The 27,387-nt window shown below is 44.6% G+C and overlaps 1 protein-coding gene and 1 non-coding gene across 6 annotated transcripts in view; one reads left to right on the forward strand and one right to left on the reverse strand.

Annotated features, from left to right (window-relative positions):
- Positions 1-23,587, forward strand: part of LOC133652000 (myosin-11-like) — a 44,570-nt gene extending 20,983 nt beyond the window's left edge. For 2 of the 5 annotated variants that reach the window (XM_062050303.1, XM_062050305.1), the window contains exons 7-43: positions 1,380-1,430; positions 1,528-1,620; positions 1,719-1,782; positions 1,864-1,962; positions 2,070-2,213; positions 3,261-3,356; positions 3,419-3,537; positions 3,602-3,754; positions 3,832-4,005; positions 4,080-4,253; positions 7,650-7,764; positions 7,828-8,021; positions 8,097-8,218; positions 8,324-8,393; positions 8,799-8,959; positions 9,025-9,133; positions 9,198-9,329; positions 9,397-9,603; positions 11,841-11,978; positions 12,044-12,167; positions 12,237-12,408; positions 12,495-12,707; positions 12,800-12,944; positions 13,012-13,218; positions 13,306-13,410; positions 13,518-13,670; positions 13,742-13,990; positions 14,068-14,280; positions 14,350-14,562; positions 14,745-14,906; positions 15,888-16,016; positions 21,703-21,791; positions 21,884-22,007; positions 22,070-22,278; positions 22,345-22,453; positions 22,518-22,690; positions 22,767-23,587. In XM_062050303.1, coding sequence (XP_061906287.1) covers positions 1,380-1,430; positions 1,528-1,620; positions 1,719-1,782; positions 1,864-1,962; positions 2,070-2,213; positions 3,261-3,356; positions 3,419-3,537; positions 3,602-3,754; positions 3,832-4,005; positions 4,080-4,253; positions 7,650-7,764; positions 7,828-8,021; positions 8,097-8,218; positions 8,324-8,393; positions 8,799-8,959; positions 9,025-9,133; positions 9,198-9,329; positions 9,397-9,603; positions 11,841-11,978; positions 12,044-12,167; positions 12,237-12,408; positions 12,495-12,707; positions 12,800-12,944; positions 13,012-13,218; positions 13,306-13,410; positions 13,518-13,670; positions 13,742-13,990; positions 14,068-14,280; positions 14,350-14,562; positions 14,745-14,906; positions 15,888-16,016; positions 21,703-21,791; positions 21,884-22,007; positions 22,070-22,278; positions 22,345-22,453; positions 22,518-22,690; positions 22,767-23,013 — 5,451 coding nt within the window. In that variant the 3' untranslated portion in view covers positions 23,014-23,587. Of the gene's footprint in view, positions 1-1,379; positions 1,431-1,527; positions 1,640-1,718; positions 1,783-1,863; positions 1,963-2,069; positions 2,214-3,260; positions 3,357-3,418; positions 3,538-3,601; positions 3,755-3,831; positions 4,006-4,079; positions 4,254-7,649; positions 8,022-8,096; positions 8,219-8,323; positions 8,394-8,798; positions 8,960-9,024; positions 9,134-9,197; positions 9,330-9,396; positions 9,604-11,840; positions 11,979-12,043; positions 12,168-12,236; positions 12,409-12,494; positions 12,708-12,799; positions 12,945-13,011; positions 13,219-13,305; positions 13,411-13,517; positions 13,671-13,741; positions 13,991-14,067; positions 14,281-14,349; positions 14,563-14,744; positions 14,907-15,887; positions 16,017-21,702; positions 21,792-21,883; positions 22,008-22,069; positions 22,279-22,344; positions 22,454-22,517; positions 22,691-22,766 lie in introns of those variants that run through there. The other 3 variants (XM_062050301.1, XM_062050302.1, XM_062050304.1) reach the window with 2 other exon arrangements.
- trnar-ccg (transfer RNA arginine (anticodon CCG)) lies at positions 8,691-8,763 on the reverse strand. The gene has a single exon. It is a non-coding gene; the product is annotated as a tRNA-Arg (tRNA).
- Positions 23,588-27,387: the final 3,800 nt, after the last annotated feature.

Genomic DNA, 27,387 nt, shown 5'->3' on the forward strand with positions numbered 1-27,387 from the left:
CTAAACACACAAATTTTGCAAGCAATTTTTTATTCTTTGAAATTGTCAGCATCATTTTATGAAGATTGATTTGTGTCATTATTAGAAAAGCTTTTTTTGTACACTGAATTTTTTGCATCCAATTATCCCAACAATTTCATTGGATTAACAAATTGTGAGCAAAAATTTGTGTGTAAAAATTCAGTCTACAAAAATTCAGTGCAGAAATATTAGGTGCTTCAAAACTCAAGACCCACTTCCAGTAAATTAAAACGGAAATAAACCATCCTATTTTAGAGACAGCCAATGAGGTGCTTAAGTCTTAATTACATTTTTCAGTCTTTAAAAAACATACATTTTTTACACTGAATTGTTATATTCTTAATTTTTTTTGCACTGTATCATTGCACACTGATTTTTTTTACACTTCATTTTTTACACTGCCTTTTTTATACACAGAATTGTTTTACACTGAATTGTATACACATCATTTTTTACACTGACTTTTTATACAGATTTTTTTTACACTTTTTTATACACAGAATTGTTTTACAAGGAATTTTTTACACTGACTTTTTTATACACAGAATTGTTTTAAAGTGTATTTTTTTACACTGACTTTTTATACACTGATTTTTTTTTACACTGCCTTTTTATACACAATTTTTTTACACTTAATTTTTACACTTTTTAAACACATACATTTTGCTCACTAATTTTTATTGAAGGAAACTCTCAGCATAATTTTATGTAAAAAAAAAATCAGTTCACAAAATTAAAACGCAAAAAAATCAGTTACATAAATTTAGTGTAACACAAGTAGTCGTAATATGAGAATGTATCTGTAGAGGTTGCCCTCTAGTGGGTTCCTCGGACCACCACACACTGCCACGAGAGCCCGGATTTCAGGGTACAACACTGTTTTATTTTTATAAATGTTGAGAGCCGTTTGCTTTCCAGCAAAATGTATTTTTCTTAGTCCGTGTCGCTCTCTCTCTGGCTCCCACTCCAACTCCCTGTCTCGTTCCGGCTGCTGCTAATAAAGGCGACAGGTGATTAGACAACAAGGCACAGCCGGGCAATCTGCTCACCTGTCGCTGTCTTCGAGGCCGGTCCTTGCACACCCCGTTCCGCGGCAGGCCCGCAGGCCACGCCCCCCTCCACAGTATCATAAACAAAGTGTTGTCTCGAATGATTTGATCAGAGCAGTTAACACAAACAGTTGTAACACAAATAGTTGTAACACTAGGATGTATCTTAAATTGTTGTCTTGAATGATGTGATTAGGGAAATTTGTATTGCCTCCGAGAGGACTGAGAACACAGCCCTGGGGGACTCCACTTGCAAGTGTTCAAAAAGTTTTTAGGAAAAACTGATGTGTGAATTTGCCATTTTTGCAGGCATCTCAGCAACAGCAGCCACAACAACAACAAGCTGGATCGCTGGCCTACGTGAGTACCACTCCTAGAACGATGAGTGCATGTGGGTGGTGGTGCGCAGGTGTGCACAGGTGACTGACATGCGCACACCTCTGCTTCTGTCCTGCAGGGGGAGCTGGAGAAGCAGCTACTGCAGGCGAACCCCATCATGGAGGCCTTCGGCAACGCCAAGACCATCAAGAACGACAACTCCTCACGATTTGTAAATTTTCAATCAGTTCGTAAGTCGACACTCGTCGCCATTTTGACGAGGCATTCCCTCGGTAATTGTGGGTGTCATGTGACCACCTGTGTCGGCAGGGCAAGTTCATCAAGCTCAACTTTGACGTGACCGGCTTCCTTGTCGGGGCAAACATTGACACCTGTATCCTTCTGTGTAGGAATACTTGACGCCATTTTTACTCATAAGGTGCAAAGAGAGTTGAATTATTCTTGACCCGATCAGACCTTCTGGAGAAGTCTCGCTGTATCCGGCAGGGCAACACGGAGAGAGCCTTCCACATCTTCTACTATATGGTGTCAGGAGCCAAAGACAAGATCCGAGGTGAGCAGAGATTCTGGATCTCAGACTCCGTCGGTGGTTTGATACGGTCCGTCCACTCAGAAGTTGTTCTTGGGAGACTTGCTTCACGTGTTTGTTTACTCCTTCAGAGGAGCTGCTGCTGGAGGACTACAGCAGCTACCGTTTCCTGGTGGCGGGACACGTGGAGGTTTCCGGTCTACAGGACGACGAGATCTTTGATGAGACCCTGGAGGCCATGGAGATCATGGGCTTCACAGAGGAGGAGAGAATAGGTACATAGAACGATACCAATATGTTGGGTATCAGACTCTTAATGTGAAGGTTTAAGTCCTTCTTCAGGTGGCCCTAGGTTTAAACCTGAAAATCATGGATTTTGAATCTTGGCACCATCTTGGTAGTATGCTAACTTCTCTTAGCTAAAGTTTAACGCCAGCATTTTTGCTCACCGAAAAATCATGTCTTTCAGTACTTGGCGCCATTTTAGAATATCGTTAAGTTTTCCTATGTCATCATGCTAATGTTAGCTTGTTTTAGGTTAGCATTCTAGCTATTTGTATTAGTTCAGACCTAAAAATAATTGCTCTTGATACTTGCCTCCATCTTAGAAGTATGCTATCTTCTCTTATATTAGCATGCTAACCACACTAACATGTTATGCTCTAGTTATTTTTATTGATTTAGACCTAAAAATCATGGCTTTTGATACTTGCCTCCATCTTAGAAGTAAGCTAACTAACTTACTCCTATGTCGTTATGCTAATATTAGCATGCTAACATTTTATGCCAGCATTTTAGCTATTTTTCTATATTTAACTTAAAAAAAAACTTGCTGCCATCTTAGAAGTATGCTAACGTTAGCATGATAATAATTTATGCTAGCACTTTAGCTATTTTTATTTGTTTAAATCTAAAAATCATGGCTTTTGATATTTGACACCATCTTATAAGTATGCTGACTTTTCCTGTGTTATGCTAATGTTAGCATGCTAACGTTTTATGCTACCATTTTCTGCTATTTTTATTTGTATAAACCTAAAAATAATGGCTTTTGATACTTGCTGCTATCTTAAAAGTATGTTAACTTTTCCTATGTTATCATGCTAGCATTTTAAACTAATGTTTTATGCTGGCACTTTAGCTCATTTTAACCATTAAACCCTAAAAAATGCCATCTTGCAAGTATGCCAACTGTTCCCATTGTAACATGTTTAGCCTACAATGGCCTACAAAGTTCAATGGTTCACACTGTGGAAGCTTGTATGTATTCTAGGTGCGTTTGATGTGTCCACCATCAATGTGTCTTTGCTGTCCTTCCGCAGGGATGTTAAAGGTGGTGTCCACTGTTCTCCAGCTGGGCAACATTAAGTTTGAGAAGGAGAGAAACAACGAGCAGGCCACCATGCCGGACAACACGGGTACGACAAACATCTCAACTTTTCACTGGCGTGTATTTAAAAAATGTGTTTGTTGGTGCCAGCTGCCCAGAAGGTTTGTCACCTCCAAGGCATCAACGTGACCGACTTCACCCGCGCTTTCCTGACCCCTCGAATCAAAGTGGGCCGCGAGGTGGTGCAGAAGGCTCAGACCAAGCAGCAGGTGAAAGTCCAGCAAAAACTCGCCATGTCCTCGTTCTCCAATGACCTCCTTGTCCGTCCACCAGGCGGATTTCTCAGTGGAGGCGCTTGCTAAGGCCATGTACGAGCGTCTGTTCCGCTGGATCCTGGCCCGGGTCAACAAGACTCTGAACAAGAGCAAGAGACAATCGTCTTCCTTCCTGGGAATCTTGGACATCGCTGGCTTTGAGATTTTCGAGGTGATTGATTACAGAGTTCTTTGAAATGTGTCGTCGATTGCACTTTGACGATATTTCTCATTGTTTGGGTTTCTCAGGACAACTCCTTTGAGCAGCTGTGCATCAATTACACCAACGAGCGTCTGCAGCAGCTCTTCAACCACACCATGTTCGTCCTGGAGCAGGAGGAGTACAAGCGCGAGGGCATCGACTGGAACTTCATCGACTTTGGCCTGGACCTGCAGCCGTGCATCGAGCTCATCGAGAGGCCGGTCAGGAACCCGCGGGTTTTGAGCACACATTGGCGAGCTCAAGTCGTGATTTCATGTCCTGTTGTGGTCCATAGAACAACCCCCCGGGCATCTTGGCCCTGCTGGACGAGGAGTGCTGGTTCCCCAAAGCCACGGACAACTCCTTTGTGGACAAGTTGCTGAACACCCACTCGGGTCACGTTAAATTCTCCAAACCCAAACAGCACAAAGATAAGATGATGTTCGCTGTTCTGCACTACGCCGGTAAGGTGAGCGTCATGTGGATCTCTCCCACAATTGTTTATATTATCATTAAACACTAGGGAGCGCCGGTCAATTAAAAAGTATGCGATCGACCAATGTCTTTCGATGCCCATCCCTTCTGGCTGATACTTGATCTATAGTATAAAAAGCTAACAGTTAACTGTGTATGTATATACATACACAAAAACATGTTACACGCTGAGTAAGAATAAGCACAAGCAAACAAGAACGCATGCTAATCGCTAAACTAGCCGCTAAAGATAGCTTGAAACAACTAGGAATGGGTACCGTTTACATTTGAACCAATACTGTACCAATTTACGATACCTAGGAATCGATACCAGTACTCAATGCTACACATTTTTGGTACTTTTGTGTGTTCAAATAAACTTTTGATGATCAAATCTCATGTATTATTGGAACATTTAAAAATTAGCAATCCAGTTGTTATATTTTGTTTCATTACCACATTTCTGAGTCTCATTTGCAAGTATGACAATAAGTCGCATTTACAGTTGCAAGTCCAAGAGACGACAGTAGTGTGTAGTTTATGGTGCGTTGGCTAGTCAGTTCAGTCTCTGCTGAATCTAGTCTTTTGTTGCGCCCTAAAAAGTGTTAATACTGTAAGCATTGTACTTATTATGCAACAGCTGTTTGATTGTAACGTGCATCTTAGTTGTGATTGTTTTTATCAACAAATTTGGAGGTGGTGAAATCGCCATGTAAAATCAGTAGCATGTCAATAGCACAGCCATTGTATATTAGCATCAAAGTAGCGGATTTATGTAAAAGTGGGGCCTTACTTTTAAAAAAGTAATTATTATAGTTACTTGTTACTGAATTACTAACATAATTAGAGTAATTATGGTTACTTAAAACAAAAACTTCAAATATCCGGAATATGCAGTTGAGAGACGTTTAATATGAGGGCACAGTGTGCGTGTGTGTGCTTTTAAAAGGCGGGGCCTGTTGCCCAGTGACATATGACGTCATCAAGGGTTTCAACGGAGCTGTGTTTGTTAGCTTTAGCAGTTGGCAGCGCCAGCTCTTTAGAATCTTTTCACCGGATTGTCTTACCTCGGGTTAATAAAGTGACTGAATGTGCTTGGATGGCTGTCATATCTTCTTGTCAACTAACGGTGCATTGTTTGGATGGCAAGTTTGCCACATCAATCAATGATTTGCTGTTCATTATTCCCATTAAGCTATAGCTAATAGCCTTGTAACAGACCGTAAAGTAGTTAATTAGATTACTCGTTACTAGTAAAAGTAACAGTGTTAATAACGCTGTTAATACGAACACTGCTTACAATTGAGTTTTTTTGAGTCAATTTCTTAGTTGGCATGGGAAATTGCAACATTACCTAGAGGTAGTTTGGTTGAGTCCGCTCTCAGTGCTGCTGAAGTGATCGCCAAGTGACGAAGTGCAAAGAGCTGGCTGAGTCGGTTGGATTCGGTCGGTGCCAAAAAAATACCACATTTGGTACCCATCCCCAGAACCAGGAGAAGAAACAAGTGCTTAGTAAAGTCTAAGAAGTGGAGATGGAAGCGTGTTATAGCAGAAAGTAAGCTAATATTAGCAAGAAATGAACAAGTAGATGAATAGGAGTTAGCAGGAAGATAATATAACGATGTTTGTTGCTGTGTAGCAACCAAGGAGTACACGTTAAGGGTCGACGGCTTCATCCGTATATCGGTAGTGTTGATGCCAAGGGTCATATAAGTATATGATCGATATTAGATTGATTCCATCGATATTTTTACTTTTACAAAATACTTTTGTTGGTCGTTTTTCTCAATGTTTACAAATTTAAAAAATGATAAGCACCCAGACACAGGAGGACTTAGAGCAGGGGTGTCCAAAGTGCAGCACGAGGGCCATTTGCGGCCCGTAACAATTATTTTTAACAGCCCGTGGCACAATCGTTAGCATACTAACGTTAGTACTCTAGCTTTTTTTTTAGCTAATTTCGTAGGTATACACCTCAGTCATATTTTGGTACTTGATACACGCTTATGTTAGCATGCTAGCATTTTAATACATTTTTTGAGTAATATATCTGTACTTAACGAACGTTACAGTTAACATTTAGCATGCTAAAATTAGCATGGTAGCTTTTTTAGTTAATTTAGCAGGTGTACGCTTCAGTGTCATATATTTTGGTATTTCACTAATGCTAACTGTTAGCATGCTATTGTTAGCATGTTAGTACTGTTAGCATTAGGGATGTCCGATAATGGCTTTTTGCCGATATCCGATATGCCGATATTGTCCAACTCTTTAATTACCGATACCGATATCAACCGATACCGATATCAACCGATATATACAGTCGTGGAATTAACACATTATTATGCCTAATTTGGACAACCAGGTATGGTGAAGATAAGGTACTTTTTAAAAAAATGAATCAAGTAAAATAAGATAAATAAATTAAAAACATTTTCTTGAATAAAAAAGAAAGTAAAACAATATAAAAACAGTTACATAGAAACTAGTAATTAATGAAAATTTGTAAAATTAACTGTTAAAGGTTAGTATTATTAGTGGACCAGCAGCACGCACAATCATGTGTGCTTACGGACTGTATCCCTTGCAGACTGTATTGATATATATTGATATATAATGTAGGAACCAGAATATTAATAACAGAAAGAAACAACCCTTTTGTGTGAATGAGTGTGAATGAGTGTAAATGGGGGAGGGAGGTTTTTTGGGTTGGTGCACTAATTGTAAGTGTATCTTGTGTTTTTTATGTGGATTTAATTTAAAAAAAACAAAAAAAAAACGATACTGATAATAAAAAAAACGATACCAATAATTTCCGATATTACATTTTAACGCATTTATCGGCCGATAATATCGGCAGACCGATATTATCGGACATCTATAGTTAGCATGCTAGTTTTCTTTAGCTCATTTTGTACGTATTTTTTGTTATTTTACATTAGCTGGCCAGCATGCTAGCTGTTAGCATTTCAGCTCGGCTTTGGCTCCTCAGCATTCACATGAAATTTCTACAGAAAATGCAATTTCTAGTTGTTTGAGAAAAACCTACACATTGTACTGGTTTTGAAAATGAAAACTACCAAAATGGCCCCCACATCCTTTGATTGGCACCCCTGACTTAGAAGGGTACAAACCAAAAGAATTTAAAAATAGTTTTTACTATTGACTCTGTTTTGATCAAACAATTGTATGTGATAAAAGAGAACAATGATCTAGTTTAAATATTGCGTTGTTATTGTTACATAAATCTAAAAATGCACAGTTAATACATGAGATGGATACCGGCTGTTCTCACTCATGGATGATTGTAATATAAAACGGTGATGGGAACATCCCTAATAAACAAATTGCCATATATTTCCCTTCAACTGACAAGTACCTTGCCTCCCAGGTGGACTACAACGCAGCCAGCTGGCTGACAAAGAACATGGACCCCCTGAACGACAACGTCACTTCTCTGCTCAGCAACTCGTCCAGCAACTTCATCCAGGACCTCTGGAAGGACGGTCAGTCTTTAGACCTCTTCTTCGGAAGAGCTGACATTTTAACGATTAGTTTTTCCTTGCCAGCGGACCGAGTGGTGGGCCTGGAGACCATGGCCAAGATGTCCGACAGCTCCATGCCCACCTCCACCAAGTCCAAGAAGGGGATGTTCCGCACGGTGGGCCAGCTGTACAAGGAGTCCCTGGGCAAGCTGATGACCACGCTGAACAACACACAGCCTAACTTCGTGCGCTGCATCATCCCCAACCACGAGAAGAGGGTACAACCTCCACCTTGACTCCAGCCCTAAAAGTGTCTCTTCAGTCACGGTTTGCTTTTCGCTGCTCGCCAACAGGCAGGCAAGATGGATGCCAACTTGGTGCTGGAGCAGCTCAGGTGCAACGGCGTGCTGGAGGGCATCAGAATCTGCAGACAGGGATTCCCAAACCGCATTGTGTTCCAGGAGTTCCGGCAGAGGTGCTGCCTTGTAGTTGTTTTCAAAATGGTGTCATGTGTACTCAAAACTATCACCTGTTGTCAAACTCCTGATGTTGCTTTGTGTCCAACGCTCTGCGTGTGCAGGTACGAGATCCTGGCTGCCAACGCCATACCGAAAGGCTTCATGGATGGGAAGCAGGCGTGCTGCTTGATGGTGAGACAAATGGAAAAAAGACCAATAGCGTTTGATTGCTAAATATCACATGACTAGGGGTGTGTTTATCCCCACTGATATCGGACATCCGCAAAAAAAAAAACTTTCCCAATCCAAAATGATATCGAATATCGGTGTGATATCAGCAAAAAACATCAGCTTGCATGGAGCTGTGTTTATGTTGTTTAGTTATACACAGGGTAAGGTATAAAGCTGTCATCGTCTACAGTATCTATAAGTTTTATAAAGCTGTAGCATCATAAAACTGTAATATTTGTATTTCTAAAAGTCATCCTACGACCCAGGTGGGACTTGAACCCACAATCCCCAGCTCCGGAGGCTGATGCCTTATCCATTAGGCCACTGGGCCTGCATATATCTTTGATAATGTCCATTGCTCTCCAGGTGAAGCACTTGGATCTGGACACCAACCTGTATCGCATTGGCCAGAGTAAGATGTTCTTCAGGACGGGGGTGCTGGCTCAGCTGGAGGAGGAGCGAGACATCAAGCTCACTGTCGTCATCATCTCCTTCCAGGCGCAAGCGAGGGGCTTCCTGGCTCGCAAGTATGACCCACCGGCGCCCTCTTTGGAGGGACGGTGTACCTAATGAACGTCTCCGTCTCCTTCAGAGCTTTCAGCAAACGTCAGCAGCAGCTGAGCGCCATGAAGGTGATCCAGAGAAACTGTGCCTGCTACCTCAAACTGAAGAACTGGCAGTGGTGGAGGCTTTTCACCAAGGTTCGACTGACTCGGCTTGGCGTTTGACAGACGTGACGTTAAAGCGGCGGTCTGCATGTTCCAGGTGAAGCCCCTGCTGCAGGTGACAAGACAAGAGGAGGAAATGGGCCAGAAGGACGAGGAACTCAAGGAGGCCAAAGAAGTGGCAGCCAAGAAGGAGGTTGAACTGAAGGAGGTCACACAGAAACACACGCAGGTGACAACACACAGAGACACCCCATGTACAACAGTCGGGATGTGAGCGAGTATGTGTGTTCGTTTAGCTAATGGAGGAACGAGCCCTGCTGGAGACCAAACTCCACGCAGAGACGGAGCTGTACGCCGAGGCCGAGGAGATGAGGGTGCGCCTGGAGGCCAAGAAGCAGGAGCTGGAGGAGGTTCTGCACGAGATGGAGGCCAGGTTGGAGGAGGAGGAGGAGCGTGGCACCACCATGCAGCAGGAGAGGAAGGACTTGGAGCAGCAGCTTCAGGTACTCAATTTAGGACAAAGTTCTTGAATGTACTAATCAATAATTCCAGCTCCCAACGAAGGCAGACGCTTCCCCTCTCTCTCCCTTATCTCCCTTGCTTTGCTGCTTGTCTCGTCTTGTCTTAACTTTCTAAGAACCTCTCTTTTGCACTGGAATTGGTAAACCGGTCTCTCAACTCAATCGACAAGATCTTCTCAACAAATAGCTCAGTTTTGGGAGAATCTGCCTTGCCTGACAGAACTTTTGGTGTTGGATACAAAACTCTTGAGAGAAGTGGAGAGATGTGAGCCTGGAGGTTCTTTCTGTCAAAGACATTGAAGATGTCTATCTATTTCAAACTGGTTGCTCTGGACCATCGACAAATTCGTAAGAAGATGGCAGCCGTTCAAGGACCCCAGAGGCTGCTCGTCGTGAAAGATGGGTTGGGCAGAGCTGCGGGCAGTCAGACTTTGCCGATTTCTGAATTGAATCAAATTGGATAACATCTCGGAGAAGCTTTCCACCCTTAAAGGCGAAATTATGATCAATTTGAGAGCCAGAACATGACAACTCCAGCAGACAAACCACAGGAATGTGTTTGCTCACTCTAACCAAAACAATCCTTACCTACAATTCGGCTCCCTCTGCACTTGCATTGGAGGGGTCATGCAGTAAACACCCCAGTGAGACCATTGAAACGAAAGATACTCTGTAATTCTTCCCCCTTCTTCAAAGACACCAGGGATGTTGACTTAGTTTGGGAATTGCTTTTTTTCCCTCCTTCTCCAATGTTTACCTTTCCTTCCTACCTCTTTACGGTGTGCCACGAGGGGGCGACCCATCAGTCTTTCTGTTCTGCATACCCCTGTAACTGCCAGTGACGTGCGGTGAGGTTCATGACTGGTGAACAGTCAGATTTACAAACATATGAACCCTAAAGAGTATCTTATTCACCATTTGATTGGCAGCAGTTAACGGGTTATGTTTAAAAGCTCATACCAGCATTCTTTACACATACAAACTGTAGCACACAAAAAAGTACATTTAATAAAAAAAACATTACTATGGTCTTACCTTTCTTGCTGGACATCCACACAGAGAGCCTTTGCGTGTGTACCACGCCGTTTGAAAAGAACGGGTCTTCTGTCCCGAAGTCTGAAGCAAACCTTTTAGCTCCGGCGTTGGTCTACCTTTAATTATTACCTCCTGCTTCGATTGAAAGTCCAGTTTCGAAAACTGTTTTATTTTACATATTGTAGCGTCCAGAAGAAGTGCACACCAAGTCTGACGCTCTTATTTAACTTTTATTGAGCAACCTATAATAACACAGCTCAACTTATCTCGTTCCTTCCACACGCACGTCTATCCTCCTCCTCATTTCCGCAACAACAACACTTCCTCCTTCTTCGCCAATCATCTTACAGGCGTGCTACGTTCAAAACAATGGGAATTCTAAATTTCACTCACTCAAGAACACAACATCAACTTCAGCAGGTCGTTACAATATGTGATCCTCCATGTTTTTAATAAAAGTTCAGATGAGAGGAAAAAATAAACGATCGCTGCACTTGACTTGCTAACTGTTGCTTGTTCTCACTTCTTCTGCGGCCGAGGAATGATCTCTGGGATCACTACAGCCCTCTACCACCAGGAGGCCGGATTACTGCGAGCCTCAGCCAGTGTGTCTTCGCAGCAGTTTTATGATTGCCCAGCACAAGAAATACGTGACACACATACAGTTGTTGACAAAATACACTGTACATTATATACCTCAGCTAACTAAACTATGCCATAGTTTAGTTAGCTGATATAATTCATATAGCAATACAGTCTCACTGCACAGCAGGCCAGTAGTTAGCCAAGTCATTGCGCAATCCATGTTGAGGCACAAATCAGTGACGTGCCTCAACTGGCTGGTGACTCACCGCAAGTATTTGAACGACAAATTCAGCGATTTTGAATAAAAATAATCTAAAACTGGTGCAGTTAAATGGAAAATAACTTTAGTATAATCACTGGATACATATAACAATTTAATTTTTTTTTTTTTTTTTTACATTTTTTTTCTTTCCATTATGGCACGTAAGGCCCCGCCTCACCTGCCGCTACTGACTGCACATCACTGGTAACTGCATACTGTATATCTGTTCTTGGACGAGTTGTACTGAAAAATAATTTTGTTGTACTTTATAAGTGACAATAATCTTTGTTCTATTCTTTGGTTTGTTGACAATTTGTTGCTCATGTCACCTGATTAGGGTATGGAGGCCCACCTGGTGGAAGAAGAAGATGCTCGTCAAAAGCTGCAGCTGGAGAAGGTGGCCTTGGAGGGAAAGGTGAAAAAACTGGAGGAGGATGTTCTCCTGATGGAGGATCAGAATGACAAACTGCAGAAGGTATCAACTTTCCAGTCTGATTAGATTAATTGGTTGCACATTTTTAAACTGTCCCACGCTCATAGGAAAGAAAGCTTCTGGAAGAGAGGATGGCTGACTTAAACTCCAACCTGGCCGAGGAGGAAGAGAAGTCCAAGAACCTGACCAAACTGAAGAGCAAGCACGAGTCCATGATCTCAGACTTGGAGGGTCAGTCAATAAGTTTTCTTTATAAAGCATGACGGGCATGTTTCAACAAGTTTCTGCTTTTATGTCCAGTACGTTTCAAGAAGGAAGAGAAGGGTCGTCTGGACATGGAGAAGGCCAAGAGGAAGGTGGAGGCCGAGGTGGCTGATCTCCACGAGCAGCTGGCCGACTTGCAGGCCCAACTCGCCGAGCTCCGAGCTCAGCTGGCTGCCAAGGAAGAGGAGCTGCAGGCCACGCAGGCCCGGTAAGAAAGCAGGACATCTTGTCTCACCCCATCGGTGCCATGGGACCCCATGTCAGCCACTCTATCACAATGCTTGGTGTCCACAGTTTGGAAGAGGAGAGTAACCAACGCGGGGCGGCTGTGAAGAAGGTTCGAGAGCTGGAAGCCCTCCTCTCTGAGGTGCAGGAGGACCTGGAGGGAGAGAGAGCGGCTCGAGCAAAGGTGGAGTCGGCCCGTCGGGACCTGGGGGAGGAGCTTAACGCCCTGCGGTCTGAGCTGGAGGACAGCCTGGACACCACTGCCGCCCAGCAGGAGCTTCGGTCAGTCTGTGTGGTCCACAGTGGACCTGAAACCACATGAAGACACACAACAGTGTTGATGTTCTTTTGCGGGTGTCTGCGGTGGCTAAAAGGGCGAAGCGTGAGCAGGAGGTGGCCATGTTGAAGAAAGCCATGGAGGAGGAGGGGCGGAGTCATGAGGCCCAAGTCCAAGATCTGAGGCAGAAACACAGTCAGGCTGTGGAGGAGCTTTCTGAGCAGCTGGAGCAGGCCAAGAAAGTAAACATGAAGACATTCATCTCCTCCCCAAGCAGGATCTAAAGCGATGTTTGACGTGGCTCCTCAGGTGAGAGCGGGTCTGGAGAAAGCCAAGCAGGCTCTGGAGAAGGAGTCTGCAGATCTCAGCGCTGACCTTCGATCCCTCGCCAGCGCCAAGCAGGACGTGGAGCACAAGAAGAAGAAGGTGGAGGGTCAGCTCAACGACCTCAACTCACGCTTCAGCGAGAGCGAGCGGCAGAGGACCGAGCTGGGCGAGCGTGTCTCCAAGATGACTGCACGTCCTACAAACACAACTTGAATTTCACACTGCTTGTTGGAGACCTCACAAGTTAAACACTTTCTCTTTCTTGTCCTCTGATAGGTGGAACTAGACAACCTGAGCAGTCTTCTGAATGAGGCTGAGGGAAAGAACATCAAGCTTAGTAAAGATGTGTCTGGCCTGTCCTCGCAGCTGCAGGACACGCAGGTGGCCATTGAAGACACACCTTGTTCCTCTAAGACTAGGAACTGCCATCGCCTCATCGTGTTTCTACAGTGATATGAAGACCTTCTCACATGCTTGCCATTGTGCAGGAGCTGCTGTCAGAAGAGACACGTCAGAAGCTGAACGTGGCGGGACGTCTGCGTCAGATGGAGGAGGACAAGATCGGTCTGGTGGAGCAGCTGGAGGAGGAGAGCGAGGCCAAGCGAGCCTCGGAGAGGCAGGTGTCTAGCCTTAACGTGCAGGTCAGGAACATCAAACAAATCCATTAAAGAATGTCCACAGAATATTTATTGAGACGGTCTCCTGTTGTCAGCTGTCGGACTGCAAGAAGAAGCTGGACGAGACTCTGGGCTGCGTAGAGATGCTGGAGGAAGGAAAGAAACGTCTGCAGCGCGACTTGGAGGCGGCCAACAACGAGTATGAGGAGAAAGCCTCGGCCTACGACAAGATGGACAAGAGCCGCGGCCGACTGCAGCAGGAACTAGAGGACGTCCTCATGGACCTGGACGGCCAGCGGCAGCTCGTCTCCAACCTGGAGAAGAAGCAGAAGAAGTTTGATCAGGTGGCTTCGGGGATCATGTCGACCTTGTCAACTGCCACAGTCTACAAGTTCGAAGTTCATCTGATGTTTTGTCTTAGATGCTGGCGGAGGAGCGAGCCGTGTCCTGTAAGTTTGCAGAGGAGCGAGATCGAGCGGAGGCCGAGGCGAGGGAGAAGGAGACCAAGGTGTTGGCTCTGTCCAGAGCACTGGAGGAGAACCGTGATGCTCTGGAGGAGGCGGAGAAGACCACAAAAAGCCTCCGAGCTGAGATGGAAGACCTCATCAGCTCCAAAGATGACGTGGGAAGAAGTGTAAGTCACTTTCTGGACCTTTTCAACCTGCCTTTTTGCGATCTCTACTGGTCATCTCCTTTTCTTCAGGTACATGACCTGGAGAAAGCAAAGCGTGGCCTGGAGGGCGTCATGGAGGAGATGAAGGCCCACATGGAGGAGCTGGAGGATGAGCTGCAGGTCGCTGAAGATGCCAAGCTGCGCCTGGAGGTCAACAGTCAGGCCCTCAAAGCCCAGCATGAGAGGGAGCTGCAGGCCCGTGAGGAGATGGGCGAGGAAAAGAGGAAGCAGCTTCTCAAGCAGGTGGACTTCACTGAGCTGACCCCACACATGTTGAAAGTTGTTTCTATGAATACAAGCTGTCTGGTATGAAAGAACAATGGACTGAAGACTGTTTCCAGAGGGACGCCAAGCTTCGAATTTCATTCGCACAAGATTCTCCTAATCTAGAGATGTATTTGTAAAGTTGCCCTCTGGTCCATTAGGTGCGTGAGCTGGAGGCGGAGCTGGAGGAGGAGAAGAAGCAGCGAGGTCAGGCCTCTGGTGGCAAGAAGAAACTGGAGGGAGAACTGAAGGACATGGAGGACCAGCTGGAGGCCACCAACAGGGGGCGCGATGAGGCTCTCAAGCAGCTGCGCAAAATCCAGGTGAGAATGCAAACCATGAAACACCTTCCTCATGGAGTCGCGAGATTTATATACTGTAATACAGAGGTGCCCTAACCACGGGCCGCAGGCCAAGGGCAGCCCACTGGCGACTTCAATATGGCCCGCAAAACGGCACAAGTTCAATAAGCAATATGGCCAGGAGCGGCGTATTCATCTCATATACAATTGACTGTGGTCTGATAGCTGCCATATCGTCAACAGTTGGTGGCCTTCGAAAATAACTCAACCAATAATTGTACTTGTAAGGAAGCACAGCATTAACTTATATAACCCAATCCAAACAACCTTCCCTAGTCATGATGCAGACAAAAAATATCCTGCAGCACAAAAATTAAACAATCATGGTCACAAATACCACAACCTGCTCATTAAACTTTGTGGATATTATAAAAACATGTCCAATCAACATACAACTAAATCTAAATTACACCCATTTAAATCCACTACAAGGGATGATGGGAAAAATGAAAAATTCTCTCCACACTTATCCATGTTTGGCGCATTGTAGCTGCTTGATATTTCTGATTACGGAGGTTGTCACTGAAAGTAAACAAGGTATAAGTTGAACTTTCACATACTCTTAATAACAAATTATAATAATTATTAATCATATATCATTATATCATTATAATAATATGTACTCATATATAAGTGTTGGCCCTGAGATGAGGTGGCGACTTGTCCAGGGTGTAACCCACCTTCTGTTTGAGTGCAGCTGGGATAGGCTCCAGCACCCCCCTCGCAACCCCAAAAGGGACAAGCAGTAGAAAATGGATGGATGGATCGATATATGTATGATTATTAAGAGTATATATATATATATATATATTATAATAATATTATGATGCAATATGTTACTGCATAATATTATATTGTGATGTATATATGGAGGCTGCAATGTAAATATCAGGCCGTATCTTTCTCTGTTAAGTAATGTCCTCTCCTGACTTGTCGCCTCAGGGCCAGATGAAGGATGTCCAGCGAGAGCTGGAGGATTCCCGCGCGGCCCAGAAGGACGTCCAGGCCTCGGCGAGAGAGACCGAGCGGAAATCCAAGACTATGGAGGCCCAACTCGTGCAGCTGCATGAGGTACCGCTTACTACCACTGTGAGGCGCTAACTACACCAGCCTGCTCGACCGTGCCCAGGGCCGCTCCCGGACTAAATCGGGGCCCTAAGCAACATTTTATTTTGAGCCAACACACACACACACACACACAAAGTGAACATCATTATGTTTTTTTATGTGATTTTTTTTCTCTCTCTCATAAAAATCAGAAAGCTCTAATTTATTATTGCAACACACACAGAGTGATCACCAAAAAATACAGCAAAACTGGATATGCATATTTTACCTCTAATTATGCTGTATTGTGTAATGTAAACATATTATTTATTTGAAAAATCTAAAGACTGTATGTTGCTCACTGGTATTTATTATGCATGCAAATGTAATAACATACCAATTGACTAATTTTGTTGCATTCAACCTGCTGTTTCAAATTTGATACACATATTTTCAAAACAGTTTTACTATAAAATTAATTATGAAATATTAATTAATTTCACATTGCAATAAGGGATTAACTGTTCATACTGATGTGTCAGCAAAAAAAATACATGTTTCTTACCTTATCCCTTTCAAATTTGGCAAAGTTTCTCTTCAAAAATCAGGTCTCTCTGGTTTCTTCTTCATGGCAGTCTTACAGGATCACTGGACAGAATCTCTAATAAGTCAATAACTGCCCTCATGTGGATCATACGTGTAATGCATGCATCTCATACGTCAGGTTTTTTAGGAAACAAATTACACGTATGTATCACTTATGATACGTTTGGCGTTTTGGGATTAAAGACATTTTTCACACTTTTTGCTTATTTATGTGAAACAATTATAACACTTTTTTGATTAAATTTGGATTTATGTTTTTGTACTCAAACAAATTCATAGGAAAAAAAAAATCAATAACAAATTTACAAAAATGACATTTTTACTATTTTTACTATTTACTATTTTTACCATCCAACGACTTCAAGAGTGTGCTGACCACCGAGCTAAAATCCCTATATGTCTAACAAGGCAGCCAGCACACTCTTGAAGTTGTCAGGGTGTAACGTATACTGGTTGGCCCCGATTACACTCACTCTCATGCGGGTCACGGCACCACTGTAACCTAGGTGGTGCTTTTACCCCTTTACATGGGAGTCGAGTGTGCTGACCACCGAGCTAAAAGCCCAAGCTGGTTAACTTGGCAGCCAACGCACTCTTGAAGTTGTAAGAGAGTAACGTAAACTGTCTGGCCTCGATTACACTCACTCTCATCGGGGTCACGGCACCAATGTAACTCAGGTGGTTCCTTTACCCTTTTAGATGAGAGGCCAGTGTGCTGACCACCGAGCTAAAAGCCAGAGTTAATTAACTCGGCAGCCAGCACACTCTTGAAGTAGTCAGGTAGTAACCAACACTGGCTGGCCACAAATACACTCACCCTCATCCGGGTCACGGCACCAATGTAACCCAGGTAGTTTCTTTACCCTTTTAGATGAGAGGCTAGTGTGCTGACCACCAAGCTAAAAGCCCAAGTTGGTTAACTCGGCAGCCAGCACACTCTTGAAGTTGTCAGGTAGTAACCAACACTGGCTGGCCACAAATACACTCACTCTCATCCGGGTCACGGCACCAATATATCCCAGGTGGTTTCTTTACCCTTTTAGATGAGAGGCGAGTGTGCTGACCACCGAGCTAAAACACCGAGTTGGTGAACTCGACCGCCAGCACACTCTTGAAGTAGTCAGGTAGTAACCAACATTGGCTGGCCACAAATACACTCACTCTCATCCGGGTCACGGCACCAATGTAACCCAGGTAGTTTCTTTACCCTTTTAGATGAGAGGCCAGTGTGCTGACCACCGAGCTAAAAGCCCAAGTTGGTTAACTCGGCAGCCAGCACACTCTTGAAGTAGTCAGGTAGTAACCAACACTGGCTGGCCACAAATACACTCACTCTCATCCGGGTCACGGCACCAATATATCCCAGGTGGTTTCTTTACCCTTTTACATGAGAGGCGAGTGTGCTGACCACCGAGCTAAAACACAGAGCTGGTTAACTCGGCAGCGAGCACACTCTTGAAGTCGTCAGGTAGTAACCAACACTGGCTGGCCACAAATACACTCACTCTCATCCGGGTCACGGCACCAATATATCCCAGGTGGTTTCTTTACACTTTTACATGAGAGGCGAGTGTGCTGACCACCGAGCTAAAACACCGAGCTGGTTAACTCGGCAGCCAGCACACTCTTGAAGTCGTCAGGTAGTAACCAACACTGGCTGGCCCCGATTACACACACTCTCATCCGGGTCATGGCACCAATGTAACCCAGGTGGTTCCTTTACCCTTTTAGATGAGAGGCCAGTGTGCTGACCACCGAGCTAAAAGCCCAAGTTGGTTAACTCGGCAGCCAGCACACTCTTGAAGTTGTAAGGGAGTAACGTAAACTGTCTGGCCTCGATTACACTCACTCTCATCGGGGTCACGGCACCAATGTAACCCAGGTGGTTCCTTTACCCTTTTAGATGAGAGGCAAGTGTGCTGACCACCGAGCTAAAACACCGAGTTGGTTGACTCTGCAGCCAGCACACTCTTGAAGTAGTCAGGTAGTAACCAACACTGGCTGGCCACAAATACACTCACTCTCATCCGGGTCACGGCACCAATGTAACCCAGGTAGTTTCTTTACCCTTTTAGATGAGAGGCCAGTGTGCTGACCACCGAGCTAAAAGCCCAAGTTGGTTAACTCGGCAGCCAGCACACTCTTGAAGTAGTCAGGTAGTAACCAACACTGGCTGGCCACAAATACACTCACTCTCATCCGGGTCACGGCACCAATATATCCCAGGTGGTTTCTTTACTCTTTTACATGAGAGGCGAGTGTGCTGACCACCGAGCTAAAACACAGAGCTGGTTAACTCGGCAGCGAGCACACTCTTCAAGTCGTCAGGTAGTAACCAACACTGGCTGGCCACAAATACACTAACTCTCCTCCGGGTCACGGCACCAATATATCCCAGGTGGTTTCTTTACACTTTTACATGAGAGGCGAGTGTGCTGACCACCGAGCTAAAACACCGAGCTGGTTAACTCGGCAGCCAGCACACTCTTGAAGTAGTCAGGTAGTAACCAACACTGGCTGGCCACAAATACACTCACCCTCATCCGGGTCACGGCACCAATGTAACCCAGGTAGTTTCTTTACCCTTTTAGATGAGAGGCTAGTGTGCTGACCACCAAGCTAAAAGCCCAAGTTGGTTAACTCGGCAGCCAGCACACTCTTGAAGTTGTCAGGTAGTAACCAACACTGGCTGGCCACAAATACACTCACTCTCATCCGGGTCACGGCACCAATATATCCCAGGTGGTTCCTTTACCCTTTTAGATGAGAGGCAAGTGTGCTGACCACCGAGCTAAAACACCGAGTTGGTTGACTCTGCAGCCAGCACACTCTTGAAGTAGTCAGGTAGTAACCAACACTGGCTGGCCACAAATACACTCACTCTCATCCGGGTCACGGCACCAATGTAACCCAGGTAGTTTCTTTACCCTTTTAGATGAGAGGCCAGTGTGCTGACCACCGAGCTAAAAGCCCAAGTTGGTTAACTCGGCAGCCAGCACACTCTTGAAGTAGTCAGGTAGTAACCAACACTGGCTGGCCACAAATACACTCACTCTCATCCGGGTCACGGCACCAATATATCCCAGGTGGTTTCTTTACTCTTTTACATGAGAGGCGAGTGTGCTGACCACCGAGCTAAAACACAGAGCTGGTTAACTCGGCAGCGAGCACACTCTTGAAGTCGTCAGGTAGTAACCAACACTGGCTGGCCACAAATACACTCACTCTCCTCCGGGTCACGGCACCAATATATCCCAGGTGGTTTCTTTACACTTTTACATGAGAGGCGAGTGTGCTGACCACCGAGCTAAAACACCGAGCTGGTTAACTCGGCAGCCAGCACACTCTTGAAGTCGTCAGGTAGTAACCAACACTGGCTGGCCCCGATTACACACACTCTCATCCGGGTCATGGCACCAATGTAACCCAGGTGGTTCCTTTACCCTTTTAGATGAGAGGCCAGTGTGCTGACCACCGAGCTAAAAGCCCAAGTTGGTTAACTCGGCAGCCAGCACACTCTTGAAGTTGTAAGGGAGTAACGTAAACTGTCTGGCCTCGATTACACTCACTCTCATCGGGGTCACGGCACCAATGTAACCCAGGTGGTTCCTTTACCCTTTTAGATGAGAGGCGAGTGTGCTGACCACCGAGCTAAAACACCGAGTTGGTTGACTCGGCAGCCAGCACACTCTTGAAGTAGTCAGGTAGTAACCAACACTGGCTGGCCACAAATACACTCACTCTTATCCGGGTCACGGCACCAATGTAACCCAGGTAGTTTCTTTACCCTTTTAGATGAGAGGCCAGTGTGCTGACCACCGAGCTAAAAGCCCAAGTTGGTTAACTCGGCAGCCAGCACACTCTTGAAGTAGTCAGGTAGTAACCAACACTGGCTGGCCACAAATACACTCACTCTCATCCGGGTCACGGCACCAATATATCCCAGGTGGTTTCTTTACCCTTTTAGATGAGAGGCGAGTGTGCTGACCACCGAGCTAAAACACCGAGTTGGTTAACTCGGCAGCCAGCACACTCTTGAAGTAGTCAGGTAGTAACCAACACTGGCTGGCCACAAATACACTCACTCTCATCCGGGTCACGGCACCAATGTAACCCAGGTAGTTTCTTTACCCTTTTAGATGAGAGGCCAGTGTGCTGACCACCGAGCTAAAAGCCCAAGTTGGTTAACTCGGCAGCCAGCACACTCTTGAAGTAGTCAGGTAGTAACCAACACTGGCTGGCCACAAATACACTCACTCTCATCCGGGTCACGGCACCAATATATCCCAGGTGGTTTCTTTACCCTTTTACATGAGAGGAGAGTGTACTGACCACCGAGCTAAAACACAGAGCTGGTTAACTCGGCAGCGAGCACACTCTTGAAGTCGTCAGGTAGTAACCAACACTGGCTGGCCACAAATACACTCACTCTCATCCGGGTCACGGCACCAATATATCCCAGGTGGTTTCTTTACACTTTTACATGAGAGGCGAGTGTGCTGACCACCGAGCTAAAACACAGAGCTGGTTAACTCGGCAGCCAGCACACTCTTGAAGTCGTCAGGTAGTAACCAACACTGGCTGGCCCCGATTACACACACTCTCATCCGGGTCATGGCACCAATGTAACCCAGGTGGTTCCTTTACCCTTTTAGATGAGAGGCCAGTGTGCTGACCACCGAGCTAAAAGCCCAAGTTGGTTAACTCGGCAGCCAGCACACTCTTGAAGTTGTAAGGGAGTTACGTAAACTGTCTGGCCTCGATTACACTCACTCTCATCGGGGTCACGGCACCAATGTAACCCAGGTGGTTCCTTTACCCTTTTAGATGAGAGGCGAGTGTGCTGACCACCGAGCTAAAACACAGAGTTGGTTGACTCGGCAGCCAGCACACTCTTGAAGTAGTCAGGTAGTAACCAACACTGGCTGGCCACAAATACACTCACTCTCATCCGGGTCACGGCACCAATATATCCCAGGTGGTTTCTTTACCCTTTTACATGAGAGGCGAGTGTGCTGGCCCCCCACAGTTTGGGCGTGATCTGAAATTCATCATGCCTCCCTTTTAATTCCAGTCAAATGTGACTTCCTGTTTGGTTCCTTAGATGCTGGCGGCGGCTGAGCGAGCTCGAAAGCAGATGGAGGCGGAGCGAGACGAGCTGGCCGAGGAACTGGCCAGTAACTCCTCTGGAAAGTGAGTCCGACACCTAACAAGTTCAACCCAAACGTCAAACGGTCTTGGCTGCGAGACTTCAGCTCAGTGAGCATCTGAACTCCCGCGCTCAGGAACATGATGTCTGACGAGAAACGTCGTCTGGACGCAAAGATCCGCCAGCTGGAGGAGGAACTGGAGGAAGAGCAGACCAACAGCGAGAGCCTGAATGAGCGTCTGAGGAAGAGCCAGCAGTTGGTGCGTCCACGCCACGCTCCTCAAGTACACCTCACACCTTCACACCTTGGCTACGTATGCAGGTGGAGCAGCTGGGGGCGGAGCTGGTGGCGGAGAAGTCGGCGTCGCAGAGCAAGGAGGCGTCCAGGCAGCAGCTGGAGAAGCAGAACCGCGAGCTGAAGGCCAAGGTGCAGGAGATGGAGGGTCAGGGACGCTCCAAGCTCAAGACCTCCGTCACCACCTTGGAGAACAAGCTGAAGGAGGCGGAGGAGCAGTTGGAGACGGAGAGCAGGTCAGGAGCATGCGGGTCAACGCCATCACTTCCTGTTTCCTGACAGCGCCATGACGATGTGTGCAGAGAGCGTCAGGCGGCCGGCAAGAATCTGCGTCAGAAGGAGAAGAAGCTGAAGGACGTGATGCTGCAGATGGAGGACGAGAGGAAGCAGGCGCAGCAGTACAAAGACCAGGTGAGGTGACCGCCACCAGGTGCGCGAGCGGAACACGGCCTAGACGGACTTGTCCCGCCCGCAGGCTGAAAAAAGCAGCGTGCGCGTCAAGCAGCTGAAGCATCAGCTGGAGGAGGCGGAGGAAGAGGCTCAGCGCGTGGTCGCCGCCCGCAGGAAGCTGCAGAGGGAGCTGGACGAGGCGGCCGAGGCCAACGACGCCCTCAGCCGGGAGGTGACGTCGCTGAAGGGGAAACTGAGGTAGCAACAAGCGCTGATGGCGTCGAAAACATTGTCTGACGCTCCTCCTCCTCCTCCTGATTGTGGGTTGCTCTAGGCGCGGCGGGGAGGCGGGTTTTAGCGGCGCCAGTCCTCACGGAGGCAGCAGCGGCGGAGGCAGCAGCGGCGGAGGAGGAGCCATGAGGAGCTTGGGGCTGATGGGAGGGAGCATCAGCCGCAGGAGCGCCATCGTGGAGAACTCGCTGGAGATCCCGGAGGAGGAGCCTCGCTCACCTTCTCCCCCCGCCAGTAGCACCCCGCCGGAGGCTTGCGAGGAGGTGAACGACTGCCCTCCTGACGAGTAGACACACAATCCTCACTCGGCCAACTACACCAGGGGTGTCCAAACTTTTTCCACTAAGGGCCGAACACTCAAAAATGTAAGCATGCGGCGGCCATTTTGATATTTCTCACTTTCAAAACCACTACAATATATACATTTGTTAACCTTTTGGGCTCTCCTCAAGTTTTTTTGTTTTTTTTATTATCCTTTTTACACGCTTAAATCTCTAGATCAACTTTAGGTCTATCTGTCGATTTAAGTAAAAAAAAAAAAAAAAAGTTCATGTTTTATGCCCTTTTTGTCAAAGAAAACCCTGTTTTCTATGAAAAAACACAAAATATGCAATATTTTCCCTCTAAAATATTTAAAGTGTAATATTTAATGGGAAGTCATTTGGAGCCTTGAATATATCAATAATTCATAACAACATTGATTTTATTCATTATTATTTTATTATTTTTTGAGCAAAAAAAAAAAAAAACACTAAAATGATTGGTTATCCAAAAAGGTCCCACTCATAAAAGTGTTAAAAATAATTTCTAAAGTTGTACTTTTTACTTTCAACCCTTAAATCAAATTCAGTCGAAAATGTTTTTTTTTAATTTTATGTATTTTTTGTTTTATGACTGTTTTTTTTATAACATATATATATATATATATATATATATATATATATATATATATATATATATATATATATATATATATATATATATATATATATATATATATATATATATATATATATGTAAAATATTTTTAAAAGTGTAATATTTAATGTGAAGTCATTTGGAGCCTCAAATAGGTCAATAATTCATAACAACATTGATTTTATTAATTTTTATTTTTTGAGGAATGACAGTTTTATGACAAAAACACAAAATATGTAATATTTTGCTCTCAAATTTTTTTAAAGTGGAATTTTGGAGCCTTAAATAGGTCAATAATTCATAACACCATTGATTTTATTAATTGTTACTTTTTGAGCAAAGACAGTTTTCAAGGGATAAAACCCCACTAAAATTATTGGGTATCCAAAAGGGTCCCACTCACAAAAGTGTTAAAAATGTTTTAATAACAATGTTTTTTTTATGACAAAAACACAAAATATTCAATATTTTCCACAAAAGTGGAGTATTTGATGTAAAGTAATTAGAGTCTTGAATAGGTCAATAATTTAAAACAACATTGATTTTGATTTATTAATATTATTTTTTGAGCAATACAAGTTTTAAAGAGTGATTGTGTTATTAGAGTTAACACCACAACTTTTCCTTGTTACATTTCACCTGTTTGCCCTTTTATTCCACGTTTTTGTGTTTTGTTTTGGGGGTTTTTTAAGTTATATTTTTAGAATGTGCCGCTGGTCGTAAAAAAAATGAAAATGTCCCCCGGCCCGCACTTTGGACACCCCTGCATTAGAGGATAAGAACACGTTGTTGCATGTTTTAAATAGTGCTGTGAAGTTATTGCAAATGTTAATAATCACGATTAAAGCTACTGTATGTCACCGTTAAGAAGAAGCTTCCATCGTGCTCCATCATGGCGACCGCGCCCTCTTAGCGGTTCTAACTGACAGGATGGTAAATGGTAAATGGTAAATGGGTTGTACTTGTATAGCGCTTTTCTACCTTTTTAAGGAACTCAAAGCGCTTTGACACTATTTTCCACATTCACCCATTCACACACACACATTCACACACTGATGGCGGGAGCTGCCATGCACGACGCTAACCGGGCCCATCAGGAGCAAGGGTGAAGTGTCTTGCTCAAGGACACAACGGACGTGACTAGGATGGTAGAAGGTGGGGATTGAACCAGCAACCCTCAGATTGCTGACACGGCCACTCTCCCAACTTCGCCACGCCGTCCCTGGATGATGATACACGCTGTTTTACATAACATAACATAACATATTCCAAACCCCTTCCTGCTCTGTCACTGTGGCAACTTTCCCTTTGACATGGCCACTGTCCCCTGTGGTGCGCTATTTTATTTTGCATTAAAAAATATATATTACTGAACAGAATATTTGTTATAGTACAAAACATGCATCACACTTTGATTTAAAGAAAATATTTAAAAAAAAACTTTTTACATACCGTATTTCCTTGAATTGCCGCCGGGAATATAGTATTCGCCTGCCTAGAATTACAGCCGGGTCAAACTCGTTTCCCAAAATAATTAGCGCATGCTTGCCACTTCCGCCGGGTCAAATATGAGTCATTAAATGACTCCCGCCTCTTGGTGGTAGAGGGTGCTAGTGATCCTTCTTGTGACTACCAGTACTGCAGAAGACCGGTGCTGCAGAAGAAGACAACAAGCAGCAAGCGTGAGTAGCGATTGTTTGCTTACACTTTTACCATGGAGGATTACATATCTAAAATAAAACAGTTTTCTAAACTGGACTTTCAATCGAAGCAGGAGGTAATAATTAAAGGAATATCTCCAGAGACTTTTAAAACTGAAGAAAGATAAGGAAGACTGCCTTTGATCAGAAGCAGGTGCACATGGACATAATTTATAAGTAAAGGTAAGACCATAATAACGTTTTTTTTATTAAATGTGCTTTTCATGATAAGGTAAGCGCCAGAGTGAGAAGAGTTTTTAAAATAATTAGCGCATGCTTGCCCATCCCGCATGCTTTTGGTAAGCGCAGGAGTGAGAAGAGGTTTTAAATTAATTGGTGCCCCGGCGGCTATTCAAGGAAATACGGTATATAAATTGTGACATTTTTTTGTAATGAGGGGCCCTCCAGAGAAGATTCTCGGGCCCTAATTTAGCCAGGGATCCTCCCCACCTACAGTATTCACACACATTATGCAAAATATTTGTTTTTTAGTCCTCCTGTCTATAAAACATTAAAAAGGAAACGCCTGTGCAAGATATTTTACTTGTAATTGTAACAAATACAGGAAAATATTTTGTTTTTTTATAAACATGGTTTAAAAAGGTGATTTAAAGCAGCTTTAATCTCACACGTGTGTGTGTGTGTGTGTGTGTGTGTGTGTGTGTGTGTGTGTGTGTGTGTGTGTGTGTGTGTGTGTGTGTGTGTGTGTGTGTGTGTGTGTGTGTGTGTGTGTGTGTGTGTGTGTGTGTGTGTGTGTGTGTGTGTGTGTGTGTGTGTGATGAATCGTCTGTTTTCATGATAGTAAATGCAGTGCTGACTCTCCCAAAGTGTCATTAAGACACTGAAGTATTTATGGTCAAGGCTGAGTATTGGTAGAAGTAATACTTCAGACTTCTATACAAAGTATATTTGGCAGTATCTATTCATAAAAATATATATATCAACTCACCGGTCTGGAGGAAATTCCAAATGAAATTGTGTAAGATTCATCAATCTGCCACTTCTTCTTCTCTGTGAAATTACAGCAGACTTGGCGCGTTGCTGTCCTCTGTGGTGAGGCTCGGTACTGCTTGTGTTATATTTGGTGGCTCTTTAAAAAACAATGCAAACAACAACTGTTGCATTTCAAAGCCTTGAAGATAAAATAACGTGTTGACTTGTTGGGCTCGGATTGTGAAAGCAAATTTTGAAAAGAACCACAGTAAGAAACGGATATATGTTTAGACATACAGTATGTACTTCATTAATGCAGGACAAAAAGTTTTACTCACGCAACAGAATCACTTCAACTTGATTCAGAGCACAGGTGTCAAACTCAATGCCCGGTGGCCACACCTGGGTCATTTAAAGTGGCCCGCTACGTCATCTATGATGGCCCACCCTGTTAATTAACGTGGTCTGTTGTATCATTTAATGTGACCCTCTGCGTCAATTATTGTGGCCCTCTGCATCATTAATTGTGACCTGCTGCGTCATTTAAAATGGCCCGCCGTGTCAAATGCTGTGACATGCCGTATCCTTTAACGTGGCACGCTGCGTCATTTAAAATGGCCCAATTACTGTGACCTGCCGTATCATTTAACGTGACCCGCTGCTTTAAAATAGCCTCCCGCAGTAATTACCGTGGCCCACCGTACCATTTAATGTGACCTGCTGCGTCATTCAAAGTGACCCGCTGCATTATTCAAAGTGGCCAGCTGCATCATTTAAAATGGCCTGCCGTATTAATTCATGTGACCCGCTGTATCATTTTATGTGACCCGCTGCGTCATTTAAAATGACCCGCAGTATCTATTAAAGTGACCCGCTGTATTATTTCAAGTGGCCCAATGCATAATTTAAAGTGGCCCGCTGCATCAATTACTGTATCATTTTATGTGACACGCTGCGTTATTTAAAATGGCCCACCGCATCAATTAAGTGACCCGCTGCATCATTTAATGTGACCCGCTGCATCATTCAAAGTGGCCAGCTGCGTCATTTAAAATAGCCTGCCGTATTAATTAACGTGACCCGCTGTATCATTTTATGTTACCCGCTGCGTCA

The sequence above is a fragment of the Entelurus aequoreus genome, linkage group LG06 (assembly GCF_033978785.1).
Source record: "Entelurus aequoreus isolate RoL-2023_Sb linkage group LG06, RoL_Eaeq_v1.1, whole genome shotgun sequence".
Classification (NCBI taxonomy): Eukaryota; Metazoa; Chordata; class Actinopteri; order Syngnathiformes; family Syngnathidae; genus Entelurus; species Entelurus aequoreus.